The sequence below is a fragment of the Chlamydotis macqueenii genome, chromosome 8 (assembly GCF_036417535.1).
Source record: "Chlamydotis macqueenii isolate bChlMac1 chromosome 8, bChlMac1.mat, whole genome shotgun sequence".
Classification (NCBI taxonomy): Eukaryota; Metazoa; Chordata; class Aves; order Otidiformes; family Otididae; genus Chlamydotis; species Chlamydotis macqueenii.
This window is the reverse complement of record NC_141563.1, coordinates 14459923-14483462: the sequence shown is the minus strand read 5'-3', so window position 1 is coordinate 14483462 and position 23540 is coordinate 14459923. Positions and strand designations below refer to the sequence as shown.

General features: G+C 51.1%; 3 protein-coding genes and 1 long non-coding RNA gene across 15 annotated transcripts in view; all 4 read right to left on the bottom strand.

Moving 5' to 3' along the window:
- Positions 1 to 5307, bottom strand: part of PRRC2C (proline rich coiled-coil 2C) — a 76626-nt gene extending 71319 nt beyond the window's left edge. For all 11 annotated transcript variants that reach the window (XM_086753233.1, XM_086753223.1, XM_086753227.1 and 8 more), the window contains exon 1: positions 5143 to 5307. The gene's annotated coding sequence lies outside the window, so the exon portion shown is untranslated. The remainder of the gene's footprint in view (positions 1 to 5142) is intronic.
- Positions 5308 to 5853: 546 nt separating this feature from the next.
- On the bottom strand, positions 5854 to 12822 carry LOC104483137 (flavin containing dimethylaniline monoxygenase 4). 2 transcript variants are annotated; one of them, XM_086753235.1, is made up of 9 exons: positions 12491 to 12822; positions 11143 to 11312; positions 10668 to 10856; positions 10136 to 10298; positions 9577 to 9722; positions 9024 to 9223; positions 8493 to 8845; positions 8124 to 8190; positions 5854 to 6688 (listed from the first exon to the last, which is right to left on the bottom strand). In XM_086753235.1, exons 2-9 carry the CDS (start codon positions 11272 to 11274, stop codon positions 6310 to 6312), a joined length of 1629 nt encoding a protein of 542 aa, XP_086609361.1. In that variant the 5' UTR covers positions 11275 to 11312; positions 12491 to 12822; the 3' UTR covers positions 5854 to 6309. The 2 variants fall into 2 exon arrangements, with proteins under 2 accessions (XP_086609361.1, XP_010123130.2); XM_010124828.2 differs by lacking the exon at positions 12491 to 12822 and adding an exon at positions 12339 to 12415.
- A 146-nt stretch (positions 12823 to 12968) lies between these two features.
- Positions 12969 to 19029, bottom strand: FMO1 (flavin containing dimethylaniline monoxygenase 1). The gene is made up of 9 exons (XM_010124826.2): positions 19007 to 19029; positions 18709 to 18891; positions 18306 to 18494; positions 18059 to 18221; positions 17373 to 17515; positions 16832 to 17031; positions 15944 to 16299; positions 14826 to 14898; positions 12969 to 13974 (listed from the first exon to the last, which is right to left on the bottom strand). Exons 2-9 carry the CDS (start codon positions 18832 to 18834, stop codon positions 13632 to 13634), a joined length of 1593 nt encoding a protein of 530 aa, XP_010123128.1. The 5' UTR covers positions 18835 to 18891; positions 19007 to 19029; the 3' UTR covers positions 12969 to 13631.
- A 2018-nt stretch (positions 19030 to 21047) lies between these two features.
- LOC147599937 (uncharacterized) lies at positions 21048 to 23540 on the bottom strand. Its single transcript, XR_015259183.1, has 3 exons — positions 22834 to 23540; positions 21475 to 21540; positions 21048 to 21330 (listed from the first exon to the last, which is right to left on the bottom strand). It is a non-coding gene; the product is annotated as an uncharacterized LOC147599937 (long non-coding RNA).

The following is a 23540-nucleotide window of genomic DNA, read 5'->3' as shown; positions in this document are numbered from 1 at the left end:
CATAGAGAATAAATCATTTTACATGGACTTCTGTAGATCCTTAGCATGACGAAAAAAAACGTTCAAAACCAGTTACTCTAATCACTTATGTAACGAATTAAGCTACTTGTTACCACCTTCAAAACTTCCCACTTCGCTCAATATTCAAATTCTGTGTTGCCTGGAACTCTCTACCATATTCCTAACATGATTCACGTACATCAAAAATAATGATAACGTTTCCTCTGTACTAAGAGAAGTTACAGCATATCTGTTTTTAAGGCTTTTAAGATACTCCCACTGTGACAGTGAGAGACAGGGTTGACAAATGAACCATCTTATAATACACCACTGACAGCAACAATAAAAAAACTTGACTCCCATGCATATAAAAGTGGTAGAATGTACTCCTTGGTTTGGTCCAGCTTGGAGAGCTCTCATAGCTGCTCACAAGCAGTCTCTTCTACCTGCTGCTTGTTATCCTCTGGATTTGCGGTTTTATGTTTTCTCCCTGTGACTCACTAGTTTTTTTTGGAACAGAAACCACCTCTTCCTTCACTGAAAGAATAATCAGCATATAAGAGATGCAGCTGGGAAAACCACACTGACAACAGTTCTGGACAACACTGGTTAATTACAGCAAGGGTCAACTTCAGCCCTCTGCTTTAAATTGGATTCAGTCATATTTTGTTTAAAAAAAAAAAAAAAAGAAGAAAAAAAAATATTAAAGGCTAAATTAGAAAAGCCTTATCAGTACACCCAGTTTTATGTATCTGCCTTTCTGCATTACAGAACCCATCTTCCATCGGTTAAGCTGCATCTGCCAAATGGCTACAGATGAAGTTTGACATCTTCAGTTGCTCTTGGTTCTCTGTTTATTCTGCTTAGAAAAAAAAAATCCCAAATGTCCCTTGATACTGTGCTTTCAAGATGCAGTAGGTAAATAATTAAGGCTTAATGTATTATCAAAATACTTATCAAGAAACTTTTCTTTATCCAAAGGTAAGTGCATACTACAAAGCTCTGTCCATGTTGATAGCTTGATGTGTGGCATGAAAAACATCTCCTAACCAAGGTGACTCCAGCAAATCAATCCAATAGCTACGTCACAAGCCAAAGGTAAGTTTTTCTTCCTAGAATGCATCTTTCCCACAGATTATTTACACACATTATCAAGAGAAAATGTTATTGTTCCTCATCACTACAACACTTCTACTGTGCACCTATTTACACATCTAGATACACTTGTACAGAAAGCACTGACTGTCCTAAACACTGCTATAAAACAAGTCCTGCAAAAACAATAAATTATTTTTTGCAAAATGAAAGCATCAATGCATTGATCTAAGGACAGTGAGGTCCTTCAATGGAATATATGATGACTTTGAAATAGAAAAAAAAAATATATAAAATCCTAAAGCATACCAAGTCTTGAATTGTGAGAAAATCATTGGCTTCTCAAACAAAATTAGGACGTTCCTGCACTTCCACCTTAGCTGATGATTCAAATCAGTTCAATAACGTTTCTTTTGCCAAGAACAACTTAAACTATTACTCCTGCAAATACAATTTAAGTCTACAGTTTATTTAAAGCATAAGTTAAAATTTACAAATACTAAAATTTAGGAATACTAAGGTCATATGCTTACAAAATATTAATTTTAAAACAAGCTGTAGCAGTATACATGGTTTAAAGAGGAGACTCTGAAAGGTTTGCATTTCTAAGCAGAGAAAGTTTGATTTGCTAGCTTAAGCAAGCAGCGTGGCTCAAGTGGGCAATCTAGCCATGGCTGGTTTTACTATGAAAAACCATTTGGTATCTCTGAGCACGACAAGCTACATCTTATATCCCAGCTAACTAAAAATTGAGTAAAGCTGCCATTTCACTTAGGAATTAGCTGTATGTTGAGTTAAAGAGATATTTAATAGACTCCTCTTCAGCCACTACTTGTGCATTTGATATATCTGAAGTGCAGCAACTGGTGTCTCTGGTGTTGCAAGCCCCTGAAAGTGTCCCCCGCATTATGTTCAAATACGTATCAGTTAAAATTTATTATCATCATCACACCATAACGTTGATTCTGCAGTGTAAATTTATCGTTATTCAAGACAGTGTCAGATATATAAAAACATGAACAGTACGAATGATACACAGCTTCTCCCTTTAATACGTGTTTGCAATCTGTAACAGACTAGTTCGTTAGCATTTAGTTAGAATGTTATGTAATGGTTGAGGTATTTGTAATAAAAACAGTCTATTTCTGTTAGCCTGTTCTTCACAGACATAAAAGCTGTCTTCATCTGATTTTTATTAGGACTTCATCTTCCTCTGCTCTTTATGCATTTTTTAAGACTTCTGTCCACTCCATTTTTGTTTCACCAACATGCACACAGTATTATTTCCTCCCATCTCCTCACACAAATCTCAGCTTTCATTTTTACACCTGCCTTCACCCACGAGAAGTTTCTACAGGGTTCTGTGAAACCCAGACCCGAAAAAAATGAGGGCATGAAGCTGTGCGAAGAAAAAATTTGCTACGGAAGATGCACAACTGGTTCTACCAGTAAAATACTGCTGGCAGTCCCGTCATTACAAGCCCAATATCCATCCCCAACTAGTGGAAAGGTGGTGCATTGTCAGGGTGGAGGTCCCCCCCCTCCCCCCAACCCCTCCATTACTGTGTACAGCCTTTGAAGATGTCTCACTCTTCCTTCGAGAAAAGGAAGAAGAATGTTTTTTCTTTGCTCACATCTCCAATATGCTACACAACGGTTCATTCCTCTGAAACAGCATACTATGCAAGAGTTTAATCCTTCTGCAAGATCTACCTTTTTCTTTCTGTCTCCACATCTAAGCCTCTTATCCATGCCATCCTTATATGGTATTTAAGACTGCATTTTCCACTCTCTCTCTCCACTCTCACATCACTCCCGTTCGTTAGCCTGCGAAATATTCTGGAATAAAGGGCTTGCACTTTCAGTAACCTAGGACACCTGGCGAAAGTCAACCCCAAACAACACATCCACTTCTTTGACTTACATTCTCTCTCTTTACTGACATACAGCACTCATTCAGACAGACAGAACAGAACCTACACGAGCTCCCTTCTGAACTGCATCATCTTTTCCTTGCTCATTTTGGCCCGTTTCACTTTCCCTAGTAGACTTCAGGATGTGGGGAAACAGGACCTACAGAAGATGCACACCATAAATCTATACCACTGAACAAGCACTCCAGCAACCAAGGGAAAGCTGTAGACTGATGTAACTATTTTTACAGGTTGCTCTACAAAAAGCTAGGATCCCTGTTACAAAGTCTAACTGAGAGCAAAGAAATTATAAATTGCTACTAAACTGCAAGGAGACAGACTATTTTTATTAGCAAAACTCACAGAAATGACTGTGTATTGATTTATACATATTTTACAAACTATTATTTACCAAAGCAATACTTTACGCTGGAAACACATACATACCGAGGCAGAGTTCTAGGTGACAGAAATACACACAGAGGCCTAATCCTTGTCTCCACACACAAGCACCGGCCTACGCCAGCTTTCATTCCAGTTTCAACAGCCACCTCTTAAGTGCACAGCTCCCACCAAAGCAGTTATACTCCTCACTCACTGAACACAATACCCTGAGGGACAAATTGCCTTTTCATTGAACATTCACCAAGTTCAAATAACTCCCAAAACTCTAAGGTTCCTTAGTCCCGAGGAGACTGTAGCAGAATTGCACTGAAACGCTCCAAAATTAACTTTGAAGAAAAATTCTCTAGGCACAGCCGTTCAGCTCCTGGCAGTCAGTATTAAACGGTAATCCCTTTGTTTCTCACTGATGGACAAATGAGATCATGTCCTGTTTCCTCCTCCCTTCAAAAGCAGTTTCTTGTCTGAGCAGAGCTCTTAGGACACTACCCCAATGGGTAGGCCTGATGTCTCACTGTGGAAGAAACGAAGCTATTAAAAATTAGAGTCCTGATCCCTCTGTGGGAAATAATGCTAATTTCTACCACTGTACCCATCTGACCCTAGTAATCAAAGCATGACAAGAAAAAACAGTCCTTCCTCAATGATATAGAGTTCAAGACCTTTCACAAAGGAACAAGCTTACAAGACGCGTGAGACACAAAAAGGAAAGAAACAGAAAAAAAATGTTACATTCAATGCCCAGCACCACGCTGTCATGCAGGCTCCCCTTCCCCATAATAAGGGCCTGAACCGGAAACTATCCCGGCCATTTTTACCCCAAGATTTCCAATCCCTGCATCCCTAGGTGATGGCTCCCATCATGCCCGTTGCATTATGCCCACTGCAGAGTAACTGCCTGAATTTTAGCCGTGTCATCTAACCACGCTCACACCATCCTTTAAAGGCTATCAATAACATCCCTCACTCTGCTTACCCCACCCCTACAAATTTCATCCCGAGGAGCAGAAACAATACCCTCCTGAACAGTGCTCCACTCAGTCCTAGATCAAACAACCCAGGAACAGCCTTTTACTGGGCACCTCAAGAACCGTGAATGAATATTTCACGGTTAGAAAACCAGAGCCCCGTGCCCTGCATGTGCCTCCAGCATCCCGTAAGAAAAAGCTCCCCTCCCCCGCGTTTCTGCAGGAAGAATCACAGCCACAAAGTGAGCGCAAACGCACGAAGGGGCCGGCACGTTTCTGGAGTAACCTCCCTCGACAGAGAGCGAGAGCTGGAGCCGTTAAGAAAGAAAGGGCGGGGGAGGGAAACGGGGGACAGGAGGGAGAGCGGGAGAAGAAAGCAGCACACCCGCAAGAGCGGCCCTCAGCCGCCCGCACCACTGCAACTCCCGCCGCCGCCCCCGGGCGAGGCCCGGCTCTCTGCTCGCCGCGGGGTGCGGCCGGCCCCAGGCGGCGATACGGTGTGGTGCGGCGCGGCTCGGCTCAGGGCAGCCCGGCCTGCCCGCCCCGGGCCCAGCGCCGCACCGCCTCCCTCTGCCCGGCCGCAGTGGGTAGCGGGGTGCTGGCCCCCGCAGGCACCCCCTTCTCCGCCGGCCGCGGGCCCGCCGCCGCCACCAGGCCGAGCGGAAGCCGCCCCCGCCCGCGGCCATGCGGCGCAGGCCGCTCACCCGCTCCGCCCGGCGCCGGTCCGCGAGGCGCTGCCGGGAAGCGGAATCGCCGCCGCTTACCTGGCGCGCAGCGCGGCAAGCCGGCGCTCCAGGCCTCCCCGTGTCGGGGGACAGGGGTGGGGAGGGTGGGGTGAGGGACGACTCCTGGATTCGGCGAAGCCGCTGCTGCTCCCGGCGCCGCGCCGCCGCGCCTCAGCCGCTTCCACACAGGGGCCAAGATGGCGGGCGGCCAAGCCGGCGCCAACGACGTCTGACCTCACCGCGCCGGCGCGCGCCCGTTCGCCGGCCCCGCCCCCGCTCACGTGGCCGCGCCGTGCCGCAGTCGGGCGGGCGCGCGGCGCCCGGCGCGCCCCCTGGCGGCGCGGAGTGGAGGGCGAGGCCGCCCCCCCGCCCCCCCTTCCTCACCCCACGCCTCGCCCGCGTCCGGATTCCCGGTCCCACGCCCGCCGACGCCGAGTGGGAGCTTCGTCACGGGGAGGGGAGCGGCCGGCGGATGCGGCTCTCCCGCTGGGAAGCGGCTGCAGCACCCGTCCCCTGGGTATGCAGCCAAAATCTCCAATATGAAGGGAGCCGCGGGTGCGTGGAGCGGCTCTGCCCACTCCCCGTGGGCTTCAGGGATCCCTGCAAGCCTGGGGACGCGCGCCCACCTGTGTTTGTCACTGGCTATATTATGTCTTAGAATGGGGCTCTCCCCTCTGCCATGAGGCAGGGTCCACTTGACACCTTCCCCCCCCTGCCCCCCAGTAATAAGCCGTTAATAAAACCATCAGAGAAGACCAAATCTGCCATGTTTATTTGTGGCTCCCTACTTCGTGTCCCGGAAGTTGCCAGACAAATACAACGATCTTTGCAGTCAGTGGTTCAGAACATCGGTGGTGGGGGTCTTGCTGAAATTTTACGGAGAAAGCTCTGAGTGAGCAGGGGGAAGGAAGGCTGGCCCCGTGCACAACACCCCATCCCAAAAATGGCTTTTCCCAAAAGCCCTCTGGAGATCCAGCCCGGTACTGGTGCAACGTGGGTACGGATTGCAGCAGGTTTGGGGTCAATACTCCATATGGCCCTTGGTGAGTGGGAAACATTGGCAGGAGGAGGCTGGGCACCAGACAGTGCTGAGGCCCAGGCTCCCACCGGTGCTGGGCCAGCTTCAGCCCCGCTGACAGCACCCGGGAGCAGCACAGCTTCGCACCGTCCCCAGGTTGTCTGGGACCGGGTCTCACCAGGCTTCTTCTACAGTTGGAGACTTGCCCGGGGGCTCCAGCCTGGCCAGGGGTATTTAGAGAGGAGGAAACCCATAGTGAGAGCCACCGGGAGGGCCAGGAGGCACATCCAGCACCAGCTGTCAGAGGAGTCATCCACCACCCGAGTTCTCAAGGGCTTCAGCGTCCGCTGCCACTGGGTCAGGATGGCCTCTCTGGCCCCGCTCCACTTTCCCCGTCCCATCAGCCGGTACTGGTAGGGTGTGCAGGGGCCGAAGAAGATGGCCAGGGCCAGCCGGGGATCTGTCAGGAACAGCCTCAGCACACTGGGCTTTACGCCAGCACACGACGCAATTTCATCGATGTAGCTGATAAAACTTATCTTCAAGTTCTCTCTCTTGTATGGATTCCTTCAACGGGACACAAAAGAGAGAAAATCAAATAGCATCATCCATCTCATCACGGTTCCCAGCTTCTCCGAAAGCAAAAGCTCTGGGCTTAGACAGCAGCTGAGCCCCAGTCTCCGGGGCCAAGCTCCCTCAGCCCCAAATAAACCCAAAGGCACCAAAAGAGCTGCTGTGGGGTTGGTCCCCAGCAGTTACCTGGGGCAGGGAACAGGTAGAAACTTGTTTTATCTCTGCAACCGGGTTGTGGCCTCGAAAACATAGCACTAGGATAATACTGCCATTATTGTAATGCCACACTTTATCCTTCCCTGAGGTTCACCAGTGTGTATTTGGCCGATTTTGAGAGGTAGAAGAGTAGACATTCACAGCTAAGACTGCCAAGGGGACTGGGAAAAACTGGGAGATGCAGAAAGTGTCTCATGCTGGGAGGGACCTTGAGGGTTTTTCTGCTTGAGGCCTCATCTCCCTTGCAGGAGGGAGGACATGTGCTGAATCTGCTTCAGCAAATTTGGGACAGCCTCGAGTTGGTCTTGGTTATACCTCACATTCCTGTATTTCTGTGTAACAGGATTGTGTCCGCAGTCACTGAGGCTCCCGATGACAATCCCCGTGGCTCTGTTTGGTCCCAGATTTGTATCAGTGTCCTATGAGCCAGCCCTGCGTTTCTGACAGACCTAACCCAGCCCGCACCCTGCCTGGCCTGAGGTCCCCTCCTTGCTCCTGAAAGCTGCTGCAAGGCAGCAAGTCCAGCATCACCTGTCCTTGAGGACACGTCTCAACCTCCTGTAAAATCCCAGTGCCAGCAAGGCAGGATGTTAGCTCCCATAGACACGACAGATGAGTTCCAGTCTTGTCTAATACTCATCTTGACCTGCCAAAAACTGCCACCAAACTGTCCCCAACCCACATTGCCTGGCTCCAGTAGGGTTTCCGGATGGGGCTTGGCCCTGACCCCAGCGCTTCCCGCTGCCTGGATTTGGGAGAGAGAAGCCACGAGATGGCACCCTTAGCCTGGAGGAAACCAAACCTCCATCTTGACACGCTGGGAATAAGGACATGGCTTGGAGGCCTGGCGGAGGGGAGCTACTGGTCCTGGGTCTTGCCATAAGCGGCTCCAGAGCGCTGTGCCCTTGGTGTCTTGGTCCATCATCCAGAAAGAAGCCACAACAACATTTCCCTACCTTGCTAAGGGTGGTGAGGGAAAAAATGCATCCAAGAAGAGCTGGGTGTCCTAGGCGGGTCCCTCCCATGATGGGCGTAGGGCCCCCCTTTCATAGAATCATAGAATAGTTTGGGTTGGAAGGGACCTTTAAAGGTCATCTAGTCCAACCCACCTGCAGGGACATCTCCAACCAGATCAGGTTGCTCAGAGCCCCGTCCAACCTGGCCTTGAATGCTTCAGCGCCTATCGCACCCCAAGCACAGGAACATCACACACCTTTTGACTGGTGACTTCTTCAAAACATCAGCCATCATTCTGCTGGTAGGAGGGAGCTTGTTCTGGCCTGAGAACAGAGAAATCAGAGATCTCCAGCAGCACATTTAGCTGAAAATTTCACCCCCTTCCCATGCTCCCAGTCCCTTTAGGGAGAGTGTTTGTGCTTGCTGGTTACGGCAGCATGTGTGGAGCAGCAGGGATATGGGGAAGTAGCTGAGGGGCAGAGGCTACGGTGCTACTAATGCCCGTGGCCACCACGGGCACTGTGGCAGGAGCCAAAATATGCCCTAGGCTTTGTGGACAGCAGGTCAGGCTGCCCCAAACCTCCCACCCTAGCAGATCTCCCCATCTCTGCACCCTGTCTCCCACCTGCAAAGATCCCCGTCACCCAGCGAGCCTGCATTTCTGCTCCCACCATCACAGAGCCGGTCAGCTGGACTAAGCCGATGAGGGCCAGCGTCGGCTTTTCCAGCTGGGGAGGGAAGATGCGTTTATAGAGGGAACGGTTATCATTGGAGAGGCTGCAAACTGACTCTTCGAGGAAGGGAAATGAGAAGATGTAGCCCGTGGCAAAGAGCACCACATCAATGTTTTCTTCTGTTGTCCCGTCTTCAAAAACAGCAGAGCTTTCGGTGAACTCCTTCACGTTTGGCTTCAACACAATGGTCCCAGAGAGGAGGCAAAATGGCAATTGTTCGTTGATAATTATCTTAAAGTAGGAGCTGGTAGGTGGAAAAGAGGACAGCAATGTTAGTATCTGGGAGGGACCCAAAATGACTTTTGTGGCCAGTATTCCCTCCCAACGGTTTGCTATTGCACAAATACCCCTGACATTAATACTAAGCATTTCCTGCCATTAAAACTCCCTGACCAACCAACAAAACAGTCAGAAAGAAACACCTTTTGGTGGAAGCCAGGCCATAGTTTGCATGGTTAAACCATGAATTGAACTTCCGGAACCTGATCCTGTTCATGAGGGCTGATGGGAGAAGCCACTCGAGAAAGTGGTTGAAGCGGGTGGTGTTGACCATGTCGAAGGGGAAGCCGTGGTCTGAGACACGGCTGAACACCCACGTGCTGCTTCTGGCACTCAGGAACACCTGGGGGAGAAGGCAAGTCTCAGCCTCCTGCCCAGGCAGCTCATTGCTGGTTTTACTCTGAATGGCAAAACCCATCTCCTGCACTTGGGAGCCGAGAGGGTGATCCTGAGGGAAGGAGATGGTGTTCAGATGAACTGAACAGCTCGTGGTGACTTCGGCGAAGTTCCCACAGCTGCTGAATGGCTACTTCTCAGGTGGCTGAAAATCTCCATGAGTTGCAGAGCTCCTTCAATTGCCCTCAATTTGAAGCGTTACATGTTGAGAAACCCAGTGGGCAAAGCTTCCTTGCGCATACCCCAAGCCACTGGCTCTTGTGGTCCCCGGCTGGGCTTGGCACCACCACAGAGCTGTACCTTTGCAGCCACGCGGCTCAGCTCCACCGACAGGTCACCGCCAGTGTTGCCAATGCCAACCACGAGGACCCGCTTTCCCCGGAACGCCTCCGCATCTTTGTATTCCCAGCTGTGGAGGTACTGGCCTTTGAAGCGAGTGTCAATACCTAGGCAGAGAGCAGGGAGCACCTCCTGCTGCCAGATACATTTGCTTGCCCCAGCCTCATGCCCAGGTGGTCTGCAGCCCCCGACTCTCCACCTCCCACCTCTGCTTGCAGCTGAGAAGCCCATGGAGGTCTTGGCTCCCTGGGTGATGCCACCTTCCTGCATCTCCTTGGCTTGGTCTTGCTTTGCAAGTTCTCATGCAAAAGCCTGGCTACATCTTTACGAGGTGTTTTTTTCCCATTCCTGGGAATGTCTCCCACCATTCCCACAGGGGTGAGGGGTCCCCCTGCCCCAGCATGGGTGCTTAGTGGAGCAGGCAGGATCGCAGAGGAAAATGCAGGTAAGGGACCCATGGGTGCAAGGTGAAACCCCCGGGGGCAGCCCCAGCCTACCCCGCTGCCGAGGCAGGGCTTACCTGGGAAAGAAGCCAATGGTAAGTAGGGCTTCTGGTAGCAGCCGGTGCAAACCATGACAGCATCGAAGACATGCGACTCCTGGATGCCATTGGTCTCGGTGACCACCTCCCACTGGCCTGAGGTGGCGAAATCTGGGCGCTTCCTCACGCTGAGAGCTGTTGTCTTGCACCAAAGGCCAAGAAAAAAGCAGTCGGGGACTGTGCCACATTTTGGAGAGCACCTGCCTGCAAAGGGCTGGGGCTGCTGGGGGCAGGCTGCGTCCCTGGGGAGCTCCATGTCACCTCTGAAGCTCTTAAATCCCACCCTGCACCTTTGCCCCAGTGATGGCATTGAGCCGGGGGATGTGCCAGGCAGCAGGTGCTTGAGCAGACTGATTTAAAACATGGTGCCAAAAGGTTGCGTTCAGGACATAAAAGGCACGTGCTCCTCGCGGGATTGCACCCAGCATTTTCTCCTCCCACCTGGGCGATGCCCTCGTACCTGCAGCTGCTGATGGTGTTTCTACCCATAGCGTTTGGGGTTCCCACTCACCTTGAAGCGTATGTGCTGCAGGAGGCCAAAGTGCCGGGCGTACATCCGATAGTACTCCAGGAGGAGGCTGTGGGGTAGGTAACTGGGAAAATCCTCCGGGCAGGGGAAGTCACTGAAGCAGGACATCTCCTTGGAGGTGTTGCTGATGACCGAGCGGTACACGGTGACCCTCCCACCATCCAGAGAGTCCTGTGTGAAGCCAGAAGTGCTGTTTGCAGGTGCGTGGGGAAGGACTTTCTCCCTCCAAAGTATCCGAGTATTTTTCCTCCTTATATTCAGGTTCAAGGAATAAACCAGGACTAGCACCTGGTGACCATGGCTTCTGCTCCCTCCATCTCTTTCTCCACCTTGGAGTGAGGAGGAGCTTCGTTCCTGGGACAGGGACACTTCCTGAGGGCATGGCCAACCTTTCATCTTTGCTGCAGGTAAAGGGCACCCGGGGACAATCCTTCCCGAACAGGCAGAGCCCACTCACCGAGTAGCGCCAGAGCCCCCCGATGTCCTCACTCCTCTCGAAGCAGGTGGGCTCCAGCCCCTCATCCAGGCAGCACTTGATGGAGGCCAGCCCGCCAACCCCAGCCCCAATAATGGCCACACGCCGCACCATGCTGTCCCGCAGAAGGCAACAGGCTGGCGTGCGAGCAACTGCAAATAAAATAGCCCAGGGATTAGCAGAAACACCAGGCCCTTCTTCCCATCCCCAGCAAAACACCCCTGGTCTTCTCTGGCTGCAGGTGTCCACGGAAGACAACTGTCCTTGGAGAAAGCCATCGCCAGCTCCTGACTCAAGCGTTACGGACAGCTGCGGCTCATTGCACTTCCTGCTGTGCTAAGCCCACACTGAGGGCCCAGCAATTCCCCTCCCGCACACAGGGAGAAAGGAGGCACTTTTAAACCTTGTTGCTTCTATTTATTCCCTTTCCTGGCCCAAACCAGGGCATGCAAAGAAGAGGAAGGGGCTCGCAGATATCTGCTTCTGCCTGCACGAAGTGATCCTCCTGAAACCTTTTCAAGAAACAATTTCAGCCAAGCTGGCTCGTTTTCACGCTTTCCTTTTAATTTCCCATTAAAAGGCGTTCTCTCAAAAACAAAAAGGGTTTTGTTTTGTTTTGTTTTTAAAAAGCAATGCCTGACTGAGCAGGGGCACAGTGCAGCGATTCAGAAGTTAGACAGCGCTGTGAAAGTGCGGCTGGGATTACAGAACGTACAAAAGGTAAGAAACGCAGGAAACACAGGGTATAAATGGGAGAAACTCAAAGTTCAGGGTGGGTAAACTGAGCTGCACCGAGCTTGACTGGAAAGCAAAGAAACTAGGAAAAAAATGAATCCACGTGAGCTTGATGATTAGATAACAAATGCTCCTATTCCAAAGTCTGAAGAAAGAGTCATTTATAACATTTTTTTCTACCCATTTTGTGTCAAAAAGTAAGTTAACATAAACAGGCACTGGAAGAAACTGCAGAAAGCCAGGGCAAAATGAGGAAGGTGAAAAAAAAAACCAAACCCTGTACATCCAAAAACCCAGCCTGAGCCGCTCCTTGATCTGCCGGAACAGGGCAGGACGCACCAACACTCGCCTGCCCCCGTTTCCAGAGCCTCCCTTGGCTTTGGGAAAGGGTGGCAATGTGCCCTGGGGTCCTAAAGCCACCCCTTTTTTCCAGCGCTGCCTACAGATGGTTTTGCTCCGGAGGGTCCCCGCAGTACCCCCTCGCCCCCCGCCAGCAGCCAGGTGAAGCCAGCAGCGAACACCAAAACCCTGGAGAAGCCAGCTGCTGGCTTTTAAAAGCCTGTGAAACCCAGCCAAAGAGAAGCGAGGAACAAACCTTGCGGGGCAGCGCCGTGCCTTCGCTGCTCAGGCTTCGGTTGAACTTTGCTTTGAGTTTCTCTAGACGTGGATTTAAAGGAAAGGCTGAAGCCCGGGCAGCTCGCCACAGCTCTCGCACTGCCGACCTTTACACCCGTGCTCTCCCGCTCTGCTGTGCTTAAACGCGCCGGCAGAAGGTTCTCAACCTCCTTGCAGTGGTGCCAGCTGGAAATCCAGATTGTAATGCCAAGGGGCCGAGCGCTCACTTGGCATCCTTGGGAAATCAGCAGAATGCACTCGCTTTGCCCACACACCAGCAGACAGTGCGGATGGGGGACACAGTGCAGCCTAATTTTTGGTGGTCAGTGAAAGCCCTTGCAGCCCCAGGCTTGTGGGTTGCCGGTGGCGCTTGCAGGCATGGCCCCAGCCCAGCTACAGGACCCGCCAGCCCTTCCTGTGCACACAGTGAGACGACAAGGTGACAGCCTGCAACGCGCTCCTGCCACGGCCAAGGAAATTTTATTGACTCAAAGTCTCTCTGTACACAAAATGAAGCACCAGGATTGCCCGGTGGTGGGAAGTACAGGGAAGCGGAGCTGGGCGTGCTCAGCCCCATGGGGTACCAGCACCAGTCTTGGGGGTGACAAACCACTACAGCCAGGGCCCCTTCTCTGGAAAGATGCGCCGATTCAACCCAAACTGGGATTTTTGGGTCATAAAGTCAGAAGAAGGGACAGCCTGACCTGCATTACCCAGCCCAGATAACCCCCTTGCTGGACTAAAGACCACAAATCGCAGCTGATTTGGGGCAGGGCTGGACACCCATGCTCCTTTCTGACTGTGATGCGCAAAGCCATTTTTACTGGTCTTGTCCCCGCTGCCTTCTGGCAGTGTGGTCTGGGCATGGCCATGCCACACAGGAGAGCAGCAGAGCGGAGATAAATGCTGGGAGAAGGCCACCATCTCCAGCTTTTCAGGTCTGCAAGGGTGTGCTTGGGGGTGAGCTGGAGCAGAGAGAGATTTGTGCTGCTGGTTAAAGTTTTAAATTTGTTGTGATCTGTTGAAATATCTTTCCCCCTGTCCTGTGGCGCCCTGTGGAGCTGTCTGACCCAAGATAACATCCCCAAGGACAAGAAAAAAGCCTAAACAGGCTGTAAAATCTACTGGAAACCAAAAAACAGGGCAGCCAGGAGCAGGAGGAACCCCACCACAGTCAAGAGAGAAGGACAGGAGCTGGAGGAGCCAGCGAGGACTCGCGTTCTCGTGGGCTTCAGGGTCCGGTCCCACTGAGTGAGGATGGCTTGGCGTGCCCCCTCCCAACGCCCAGGGCCCCCAAGCCGGTACTGGTAGGGGCTGCAGGGGCCGAAGAAAATGGTGAGGGCCAGCCGGGGGTCTCGGCAGAGCAGCCCCAGCACACTGGGCTTGGCACCGATGAGGGAGGCAAGCTTGTCCATGTAGACGAGGCAATCGATTTTGAGGACTTCGTCAAAGGACAGACCAAACCTTAATGAATCAGAGAAGAAAAAGAGGTGGGAGAAGGATTGGTGTCAACAGGGCTGAGAGGAACTGGAGGTCAGGTGCTCTGCATCCCTGTTGTTATTGCATCTGAATACAACTGGGTTCCTCTTAGGAAAGGACTGGGCATAGGTGCAGTGGGAACCTGGGTCTGTCTGGGCCCAAATCCTGCCCAAGACACAGCATGTGTAAAGTGATGCTGGCTCTGGCACACACCTTTCTCATGTGCATTAGTTGGTCTTTCACTTCATCACCCACAAGTTGCATCTGGACCCCCTTTATCTTGGTTGACCTTTTCTAAACGCCTTTGTTATACCAGTTGGGTGTTGGGTTTTTGTATTTTTTTTTTAACTAGTTTTCCCTTTGCTCTCTGCAGAGCAGTCATGTGCAGTGTGCAAAAGGACACACGCTTTAGTTTCCCTCACGTTCATTTCCACCAAGTGTTGCAAAAATGCGTGGTGAATTGGAGAATTGCTTCCAGTTCACCTTCTCTGCAGAATTCACAGCTTCTTCTTCGGTGGGCTGAAAAAGCCATGTGTGTATAGCCTTGCATTGTAAAACAATTGTTCTGTGCAATTCTGTATTTCACTTTTCTGTACCTTTTCTACTATATTGATTTAGATCAACCATGGATTGATAAATCGCCCAGTTTCCTGGGTTTATCTCATTAGTTTCCTACTATTTCTTAGCCTTTGATTTCACCTCTTGCCTGCCCATGAACCACAGGCTGGTGCGCAGAGCCGCAGAGCGTGAGCCTGTATGTTGCTGCCCGCCCCCAGAATCCAGGAGTTTTTCAATCCACCAAAAAAACCCCTTTGGGGCCCTGGGGAACGGCTTACCATTTCACTTTGTTTTTCTTCCTCTCGTTCACTTCCTTCTCCATGACAGACTGAGGAGGCAACTGACAGAAGCCTAGAAGAGAGAGGAGAGCGTCCTGCAGAGTTTAACTCCTGGAGGGACTTGTGAGCTCATTCAGTGATGCAAAACATGGGAAGCCTTTCCCCGGGAGAGCAGGAAAGCCTCATTGCTCAGATTTAGCTCGGCAGCGGCAAGTCTGCCAGAGACCAGTCCAGCCCTCCACAATGGTACAAATGCACTCACACTTTTTCCTGCTCTTACAGATTTGTGCTATCAGGGCACAGGCAGATGATATGGGGTGAGATGGGCCCTGCAAGCCACAGAGAGGATCACCCCAAAGCAAAACCCCAGAGCTTCATCTGGCTCTGTGAAGGAGCCTTGATGCAGCCCTCCACACCAGCCCAGTGGGTTGGATTATTATTATTATTTCAGTTAAAAAAACCCCAAACCAAAACAAACAAAAAAAACCCCAGTAGGTTTCTCTCCTCACCCCAATAATTACAAATAATTCCTCTTGTGGGGCAGTAGAACTTTCCTTCTCTGGTAGTCGTGGTGGGCAAACCATCCCGTCCCTTAAAAAGCAGCAAATTCTGCTAGGATGGATCCACCATGATGTCTTAAAGATTACTCTTATCTGTGCATCCAGGTTTACACATCCATCTCTGTGCTCTGACTTCTAAAATATTTTAGAGAGAAATACTGTCTTGAATAACCTAGTTTAGACTGTGGTTTGCAGGCTCAGGTGCACGTCAGCTGAGTCACAGCAAGGAATGGAGCACACGCTCTTGGCTTGCAGCAGGCAGAGTACAAAGCATTAGCTTAAAAGTATCAGCTTAATAGACAAAAGTGATTTAAGGTAGATGTCATGGACTTGCATGTAGCTTGGACCAAGCATGCACTCATGTTGCTGTAGCTCAGCTGAAGTGAAATAACTCAGGAAGTCTGAGCCCTAGAAATGCTCCCTTGTCCACTTGGAAGAGAGCTTCTCAGCTCTGGGGTCTCCAAGGACAGAAATCCCTCTTGGTGCATAGAGGGGACAAGACGTGTCCGGTCTGAACTGTGTTTTGGTACACAGGAGAGCTCACGTTAGCTCTCCTACCTTTGAAGACTCGGGTCACCCAGCGTGCTTGCATCTCTGTCACAGGCATGATGCCTCCTAATGGCTTGATCAGCCCAAGGACAGCCAGGGTGGGCTTCTGCAGGTGAGTGGGGAACACGTATTTGTAGAGGGATGCATGCTTGTTTTCCACCTTGACGACTGTTTCTTCTAGGAACGGGAAGGAGACGTTGTAGCCTGTGCAGAAGACCACAATATCAACAGGCTCCTCCTCAGGGCAATTGTGGAAAACAACCGAGTTGTCCTTGAACTCCTTCACGCCGGGCTTGATGGTGACCCTCCCCGTCAGGATGTAGCTTGGAAGGTCGTCGTTCAGCACAGGCTCACGCATCTGGCAGCTGTGGAGAACCAAGGAGCTCTGAGCATTGGAGACCACGAACAAGCCCTGCCAGGGCCCCTGCTCCTCCCCCTGGGCCCTCCAGCCCCACAGCCTCCCGGTACCACTTGCTCAGAGCAAACAGCCCTGCCTCCCCCCTTTCCAAACATTGACACATTTCACCTTTGCACAAATATCACCCTGTCCCACAGCCCATGTGACTCGTGGACATCTTGTGCCCTCTTTCCTCCATTTGCTCAATCACTCTAAACCATCTCTTTTCAGAGCTGGTCCATGGTTTAAGCCTCCCTCCTCCTCTTTTCTCAGGGAACCTCATGAAGAAAACTCCTCTGGTCCTTCCTGGTCTTTTCCAGCATGCTCCATCTCACACTGCCTAGCGGGGCTACAGCTTATCTTCTCCCGCTGGGCTACAAACTGCCTGATTGAGATCACCTCTGTCTAGGTGTTGGTTGATGTCGCTTGCTGGAGATCTCCTCCTTGCCTGCAGCACAAGCCCCATGACACCAGATGGGATGGGAGCCTCCAAGAAGTACCTCTGCTCTGGTTTAAGGCCGTAGTTTTCATGACTGAACCACTGGTTCACCCTGTAGTTAATCAACGCCCGTGAAAGGGGTCCAGGGAGGCTGTTTCTGATCAGGCTCATAAAGCGAGTGTTGAAACACATGTCCCACGGGTAGCCGTGGTCAAACACACGGCCGAACAGCCAGGCACCTCGGCTGGTGCAAATGGTCACCTGGGAGAGAGCAGAGAATCAGCGATTCAGGTGACAAATTTGCTGCTTTGTCTCTATAAAGTGACTCCAGAGGGACATGGCACAGGTAGATAGACAATGAAAAAAAGCACCAACAGCATCTTTAAGACTTCCTGGCAGCTGGAGGTGGAGGTGAAACAGGAGAGAACAGCCAGCTTGCTTTCAGGGTAGGTTTTTGACCAAGAAATACAGGCTCAGAAATATTGTTTGGACACCATGGAGGGTAAATCCAGCTTGCTGTCCCTGCAGTGATGGCAAACTGAGCTACTGCCCCCAGCATCACCCTCCCCGCACCCCTGAGCTGGGTGGCTGGATGGTGGTACCTTTTTGGCTACACGGCTGGCCTCCACCGCGATGTCCACTCCTGAATTGCCCATGCCAACCACGAGGACACGCTTCCCCTGAAACACGTCGGGATGCTTGTACTGCCGACTGTGAAAGTACTGGCCTTGAAACTTCTCGATGCCTTGGGGAAAACAAAACAAAGCTTTTAATTACTTGAGCATTCATGCGTTTTGTTGGGAGAACCGGCGTAGAAACTATCCAGATAGCGAGAGCAAGGAAGTGCAATCGGTGGCCACTGGGGACTTGGGGAGGTCAAGCCCTCCATCCCACGCACACAGAACTGGTGTTTCCTCTCCAAAATGGGGTCTTAGGCATCCCTGCAGGGTACTGAGCAGGGACAAGTGTGCTGGGTGGGACCTGGAAGACAGTGACGTGCAAGAACTGATAATGCTGATGACAAGGCAACTCTCTCTGTGCTGACAACTGGGGAGACTCATCACAGCAGTGATGAATACAGGAAGGCAGGAAGCCTTGTAAGTTTGCTCTGAAGTGACCAGTGCCTGCAAAGATAAGCTGCTGAAGCATGAAGAGCTATTGCTATTCATGCAAGGAGGTTTGAAGAGCAGAAGCAAGAAAGAGAGAGAAGAATTTTCCCTGAGAAGCTGCTAATCCTTCTTCCCCCAGCCCCTGGAAGCAGATAACCACAGGCAGCCGTGTACCATACCAGGAAAACTGTGCAGGGGGAGGGATGGCTCGGAGAAATTGCCACTGCAAACCATAATGGCATCAAAGATGTGCGATGTCTGCTTCCCGTCCGCTTCTGTGACCACGTCCCACTGGCCTGTGGTGGCAAAGTCGGGGCGTTTCCGGACACTGACAACGGTTGTCTGAAATGTGGAAGCCAAGTGGAGTCACCATCAGCACCCAGCACACGCAGGGAGCAGGGCAACACCAGGGCACCCATTACTCACCCCGAATTTGATGTGCTTTCGGAGGCCAAAGTGCTCAGTGTAGAGCCGGAGGTAGTCCAGGAGCCGGGCGTTGGGCAAGAACACTGGGAAGTTCTCAGGGTAGGGGAAGTCAGAGAACGCTGACATCTCCTTCGAGGTGTTGCTGATGACCGACGGGTAGAGGCTCGGCCGGCCAGCCTCGATGTGCTCCTGGTACAGCATCCCGGGGCACATCAACCTTCTGCCCCAGGGTGGGGACCAACCCCTGCTCCCCTTCCCCTGGTCCCGGGGAGGGCAGCTGGGAGAGGTCAGCACCCAGCAAGACCTTGCATGCCATCCCCACCCACTGGAGCCCAGCTGGACTCGCTCCCCGGCCTGAAAAGCTGCAGCTCCCAGGGGAAGAGGACAGGCATTGCTGGCTCACCGTGTAGCGCCAGAGCCCCCCGATGTCCTGGCTCTGCTCGAAGCAGGTGGGCTCCAGCCCCTCGTCCAGGCAGCACTTTGTGGCCGTCAGCCCGCTGACACCTGCGCCCACCACCGCCACTCTCATCCTTGCCACCTCTGCCAGGATCCCAGGCTGTGAACAGGGCTTAACCTGGGAGGAACCCTGCAGATGGTCACCGCGCTCTTGGGGGGGTCGCTGCCAGCACAACCTCTATAGCGGATTTCTCTGTATGCCACCCCCAAACCTTCATTCCCTTTACCAGTATCTGGGCTCTTACTTTACAAGTTAGATTAAATTACTTCAGTTTTTAATTTTCTTTTTTTTTTTCTTTAATAAATCCATCCACTTTTTCAGTGCACTTGCCAAGTTGCTTTCAAAACCCTAGAGCTGCCCTGGAAACTTGCTTAGAAAGTATGTAGTTAAGCCACAAATCACTGCCAGTTTTTATTTACAAGTTGTGTTTAAACTATCCCTCCTTATCAGTCTTGCAAATATTTGTGTTTTATCTTTGGAGATCTGCCCCTGCCTTTCTTGGAAAAGAAAACAACAAAAAAAAAAAAAAAAAGAAAAAAAGGGGAAAAAGTGTTCAGTAGAACAATGAGGTCGGGCACAGTTTTTTCTACAAAACACCAAATTCCCCATGAACAATTTCAACTTTCAGTAGGAAGGCAGTGCCTAATGAACACTCCGCTTTCCAAGGCTGGAATGAAAACTTGGACTTTTTCCTTTTTTAAATGAAGAAAGTGCTAGCACAAGCTGCTCATTGTTTCTCTGTTTCGGGTGGGGTTTTTTTGCATGGTGGGACTTAACTTATATCACAAACATCTCATGGCTGTTTAATTCCCTACTCTTTTACAGAGGAGGTAGAAATAACATCCAGGAATCGCTGCCTCAACTACCCCATGCCGATTGCTGCCACACTTTCCGTACCGTCCCCGCAAGTACTCGTAGCAGGTAACCTCAAAATCTCAAGCTGCAGGGTGGTCACGTAGTGTGGGAAGGGATGGAAAGGCTTCGCAGCCCCCCCGGGACACTTACCTCCCAGCCTTGGCTGCCTGCTCTCTGTCCGGCCGTTGCACGAAGAGCCTCTCCCGCTCCCGATTTATAGCTGAGCCCCTCCTGCTCCCCCCGCCCCAGCGCAGCCACCCCACTCCTGAGGCGGTTGCACAACCGGGGCTGGCGGTGGGAGGAGTGGTTGGACTCTCCTGCTGTCGTGCGGGGTGAGACGGATGGCCCAGCTGACGATCCCTAAAGGGGATCGAGTGGGTGGGAGAGACCGGAGTGGTCCAGATGTGTCCCACAGTCGTGCGAGGAGGGCTCGTGTGTGCGGGGGCGGCTCCAGCTGTGGGATGTTTTCCCTTGCCTTGTTTTCCCTTGGCTGCCTTCCAAAAGGGAGACGAAGCAGCGGATGGATGGCAGAGTTTCAGCAGGACTTTGCACCCCGGGCATCTTCCAAAAAAAAAAAAAAAACCAAAACCAAAACCAACCAACCAAAAAAAAGAGCTGTTTTTGTGGTCACAGAGGTTGTTGTGTTATCAGCCACACATGTATGCACCCGCACTGGTGGTGGGCAGGAGGCTCCCTGTGCAAACTGGGAAAGGGTGAAATGCCCATGAACACCAGTGTAGCAAGGTCCTAAACACAAAGAAAGTGGAAATGTTAGCTGAAATACCAATGCAGGACATAGCACCCACCCAGGTTATCTCCTAGGTGTAAATGGTCCCAAATTTGCTATCAGGGCTTTAAGCTATTTGAGTAACTGAGGAGGCTGGAAGGGAGGGGGAGAAAAACCCATCTTTGATCTGTGGAACAGGAGGTGACAAATGAAGCGGCTCTGTCCTGCAAAGACATCTGCTCAGAGCCTGCATTCAGATCTGCAGCGTCACGAGATGGGCCCATAGCTGGCAATAGAAACTATAAGTTGGAAATAAGATACCTATCAGTAAGAAGGAAGATAATTAGCCCTAGGAAAAGTCTGCTTTGTGGTGGACCCAGGCACTTGAACAAAACATGTTTGGGTCACGGAGTGATGAAAGTCACCACCCCTGTGCTGGGGCACTGCTGGGAGCATGGCAACCCCCATGGGGTTCAGAGCACGTGCCCGGTCTGGAGCTGGCTGCACCAGCCATGCTCCGGCACAGCTCTGCAAGTGGCGGCCAAGAGCAATGCGCTTGTTGGGCTGGAGCCTGTGAAACCAAACTCGTTCATTTAAGTTCAGGTTTTAGACTGCCATCAGCAGCGTGAGGGAACATTCAGATTTTGCTCACCCAGGCAAGTGGGACGTGGTTACCGAGGCGAATGGGCAACAAGTCTTTCTAAAATAATATATTTAATATGAAAGTTGTATTTTGGCATAGATGTGCTACTGGCATAGAAACAGGGCCAGATGCCTTTGCTGCAGCTGCTTACAGCAGTGGTGGCTTTTTCCATGTGTGACAGGGAATCCGGTCTGGAGGTACAGGACGAGATGCAGTGAGTGGTTCCACATGAGTCCAGGGTAGAAAGACCTCCAAAGCCTCAGTGCCGTGGGGTTAAAACTCTCTTCCCTGAGATCTGCCTCAGATCTGTGGTGTTCCCCTCCACAAATACCTCTGCAATGGTCTGGGCCAGGTGTACAGGGCAAAGGATTAGTGGAGATGGATGGTGCGATAGCAGGGAGGTAATTACAGTGATTACACACATGCATGCCTAGGGTGCTGGAAAGCCCTCAGAAACACAGAGGAAAATTCTGGTTGCTTTACTCACCTCTGCTGCTGGCACGGCCTGGGACAGCATCCTGGGACACACGGAACACATCTCTCCAGGGACAGTCTGCGTGGAGAAGAGAAGAAAACAGAATAGAACAGAACAGGCAACACATCAGCTGTTTTTTACATGTTCTCAGGGCTGGAAAAAGCCTTCATGGCCTGGCATTCAGGCAGAGCATCCCTTGTTACCCTTTGAATTTATGTTGTTGCAAAGACAGGAGCAGATGCACCCACAGAGTTCTCCATCCCCATTTCTGAATAAGGGAGGGAAGGGGGACCCTGCCATCACCATCACACACACAAACTCCTGGGGGAAATGGGCTTTCACCAGGGGATGGAGCGAGGCCAAGCGAGGGCACATAATTTGGGGAACTGTTTTATCACCTTCCCTCTGCCCAGCCTGGGACACCAAATAGCTGGGTTTGTCCACATTCTCACATGCTGGGGCACAAGCCCCGTTAGACACCAGGGGTATATCAGTCATGGGGGACTACAGGGAAAGCCAGGAGCAGTAAATAACCTGCGGTGGCTCAGGACAAGAACCGGGAATGGGACGCTCCCGTGCTTCCCCGCTGGTGAGCCCTTTCTCCCTGTAAGGAGCTCCTGGCACTGTGGCACAAGCTTGGGCTCTGCAATGGGCTTCTTATCCTTAAAGGAGAGGGAAGGAGAAACTTAATATATCAATTTAGCCTCCATCAGGTGCACCTTCTCTGCAAAACTCTGGCACCAGTTTTATCACCTCTGTTTAAAATAACACTTTAATCCAAGGAGGGGCAAGTCTATGGACAAACAAGTCTTAGCATAGCCTGCTTTGCTGTTTTCTAGGCTTGTGTCAGCTGGTTTTGGTGTGTGTCATGGTGAAGGGGAACAAGAAATAGGAAAAAAAAAAAAACAAAAGCGGAGTTTCTTGTTAAGCCAGTCTCTAAGCAAAGCGGGGTGCTCACCATCAAGCAGCTGCTGCTGCCACACACGCTCAGGAGCAGATGGGATGTGGGGCCTGCGCTCATCAGTAAAATACCTAATTTTCACCTCTGTAATATTATCACTGCCACCCCTTACTGACCAGAAGGCTTTGATCACCGTTTCTTTACTGCACATGGAGATGAGGCTGTCCCAAAGGTGGTCGTTTCCTCCCACTGCTTCCCATGAGGCTGCGGGATGCCGCAATCCATGAGGTGAATGGGGGCTGCAAGCAGCTGCTGGTGGGAAAATGTTTGTTTCCCCTCACCCTGCATTTCTTAGAGCTTGGATTTTGGCCCTGAAAACATTGCTTATGCTTTGGCCCCAAGGCAATTTCCTGCTAAAAAAATAATACAAAACTGCTACCCCAAGCTGCAGGGGCTGTTCTCCTACTTACGTCAGTATTTTCAGCACGTAGAGGACACTGAAGCACTGCACAGCGCCAGCAGCGACAAACACTGGCAGGGCACTTCTATTTCTTTGTAATCAGAGCTAGGTACATTCAAAAACCTTTAAAACTCTTCCTGAAACCTCAGAAGAGACATCACTGCGAAGGAGACCCAAAGGATGCGCTGGAGCAGACATGGGCTGTAGCAGCTGCTATGGGAGAGGGATTTGCTTGCTAGACAGGGAGGTCTCTGCGTCAACAGCACAAGTGTTTTACTCCAATGTACTTGGCAAAGTTTAACCTGATTTAATAATAAGTCATCCTGCTTTCCAGGCATGTAACCTGTGGAATTTGTCAAGAGGAAGCTGCTGCCCTTCTTAAAACTATTGTGTTAATAAAGCCTGGAGAACTGCAGTTTTTAACTTCTTGGTTTTGGAGGTTTTAAAATGTATATTTTCTGAGCTTCCCCAGACAACTGCTCAAAGATCTTCATAAGAAGAACCCTGATGGACACATATGCCTTCCTTTGCTTGCCATGTCTTTGTCCCAGGACTCAAAGCAGATAAACACACACATTCCTCAAGTGCCATGGGAGATACTCTCAAATAATGTGCAGTACTAGGAAGGGCTTTAGATCTTCCTCAGCTCTTCTGAGCCCAACCTCAGCATTAAGGACCCTGTCTCTGTCATTTCACAGGTAATCAGACACAACTACT

What these genes read in the sequence shown, in the direction of transcription:
- LOC104483137 (XM_086753235.1), bottom strand. Translation starts at nt 11,274, where the DNA reads ATGGTGCGGCGTGTGGCCATTATTGGGGCTGGGGTTGGCGGGCTGGCC. An exon ending in GGGGGCTCTGGCGCTACTCG is followed by an intron (nt 10,857 to 11,142) that starts GTGAGTGGGCTC and finishes GGCTTCACACAG; the next exon opens with GACTCTCTGGATGGTGGGAG. An exon ending in ACCATTGGCTTCTTTCCCAG is followed by an intron (nt 9,723 to 10,135) that starts GTAAGCCCTGCC and finishes CTCTCTGCCTAG; the next exon opens with GTATTGACACTCGCTTCAAA.
- FMO1 (XM_010124826.2), bottom strand. Translation starts at nt 18,834, where the DNA reads ATGAGAGTGGCGGTGGTGGGCGCAGGTGTCAGCGGGCTGACGGCCACA. An exon ending in GGCCTTAAACCAGAGCAGAG is followed by an intron (nt 16,300 to 16,831) that starts GTACTTCTTGGA and finishes GGTTCTCCACAG; the next exon opens with CTGCCAGATGCGTGAGCCTG. An exon ending in GGTGACCCGAGTCTTCAAAG is followed by an intron (nt 14,899 to 15,943) that starts GTAGGAGAGCTA and finishes TCTCTCTTCTAG; the next exon opens with GCTTCTGTCAGTTGCCTCCT.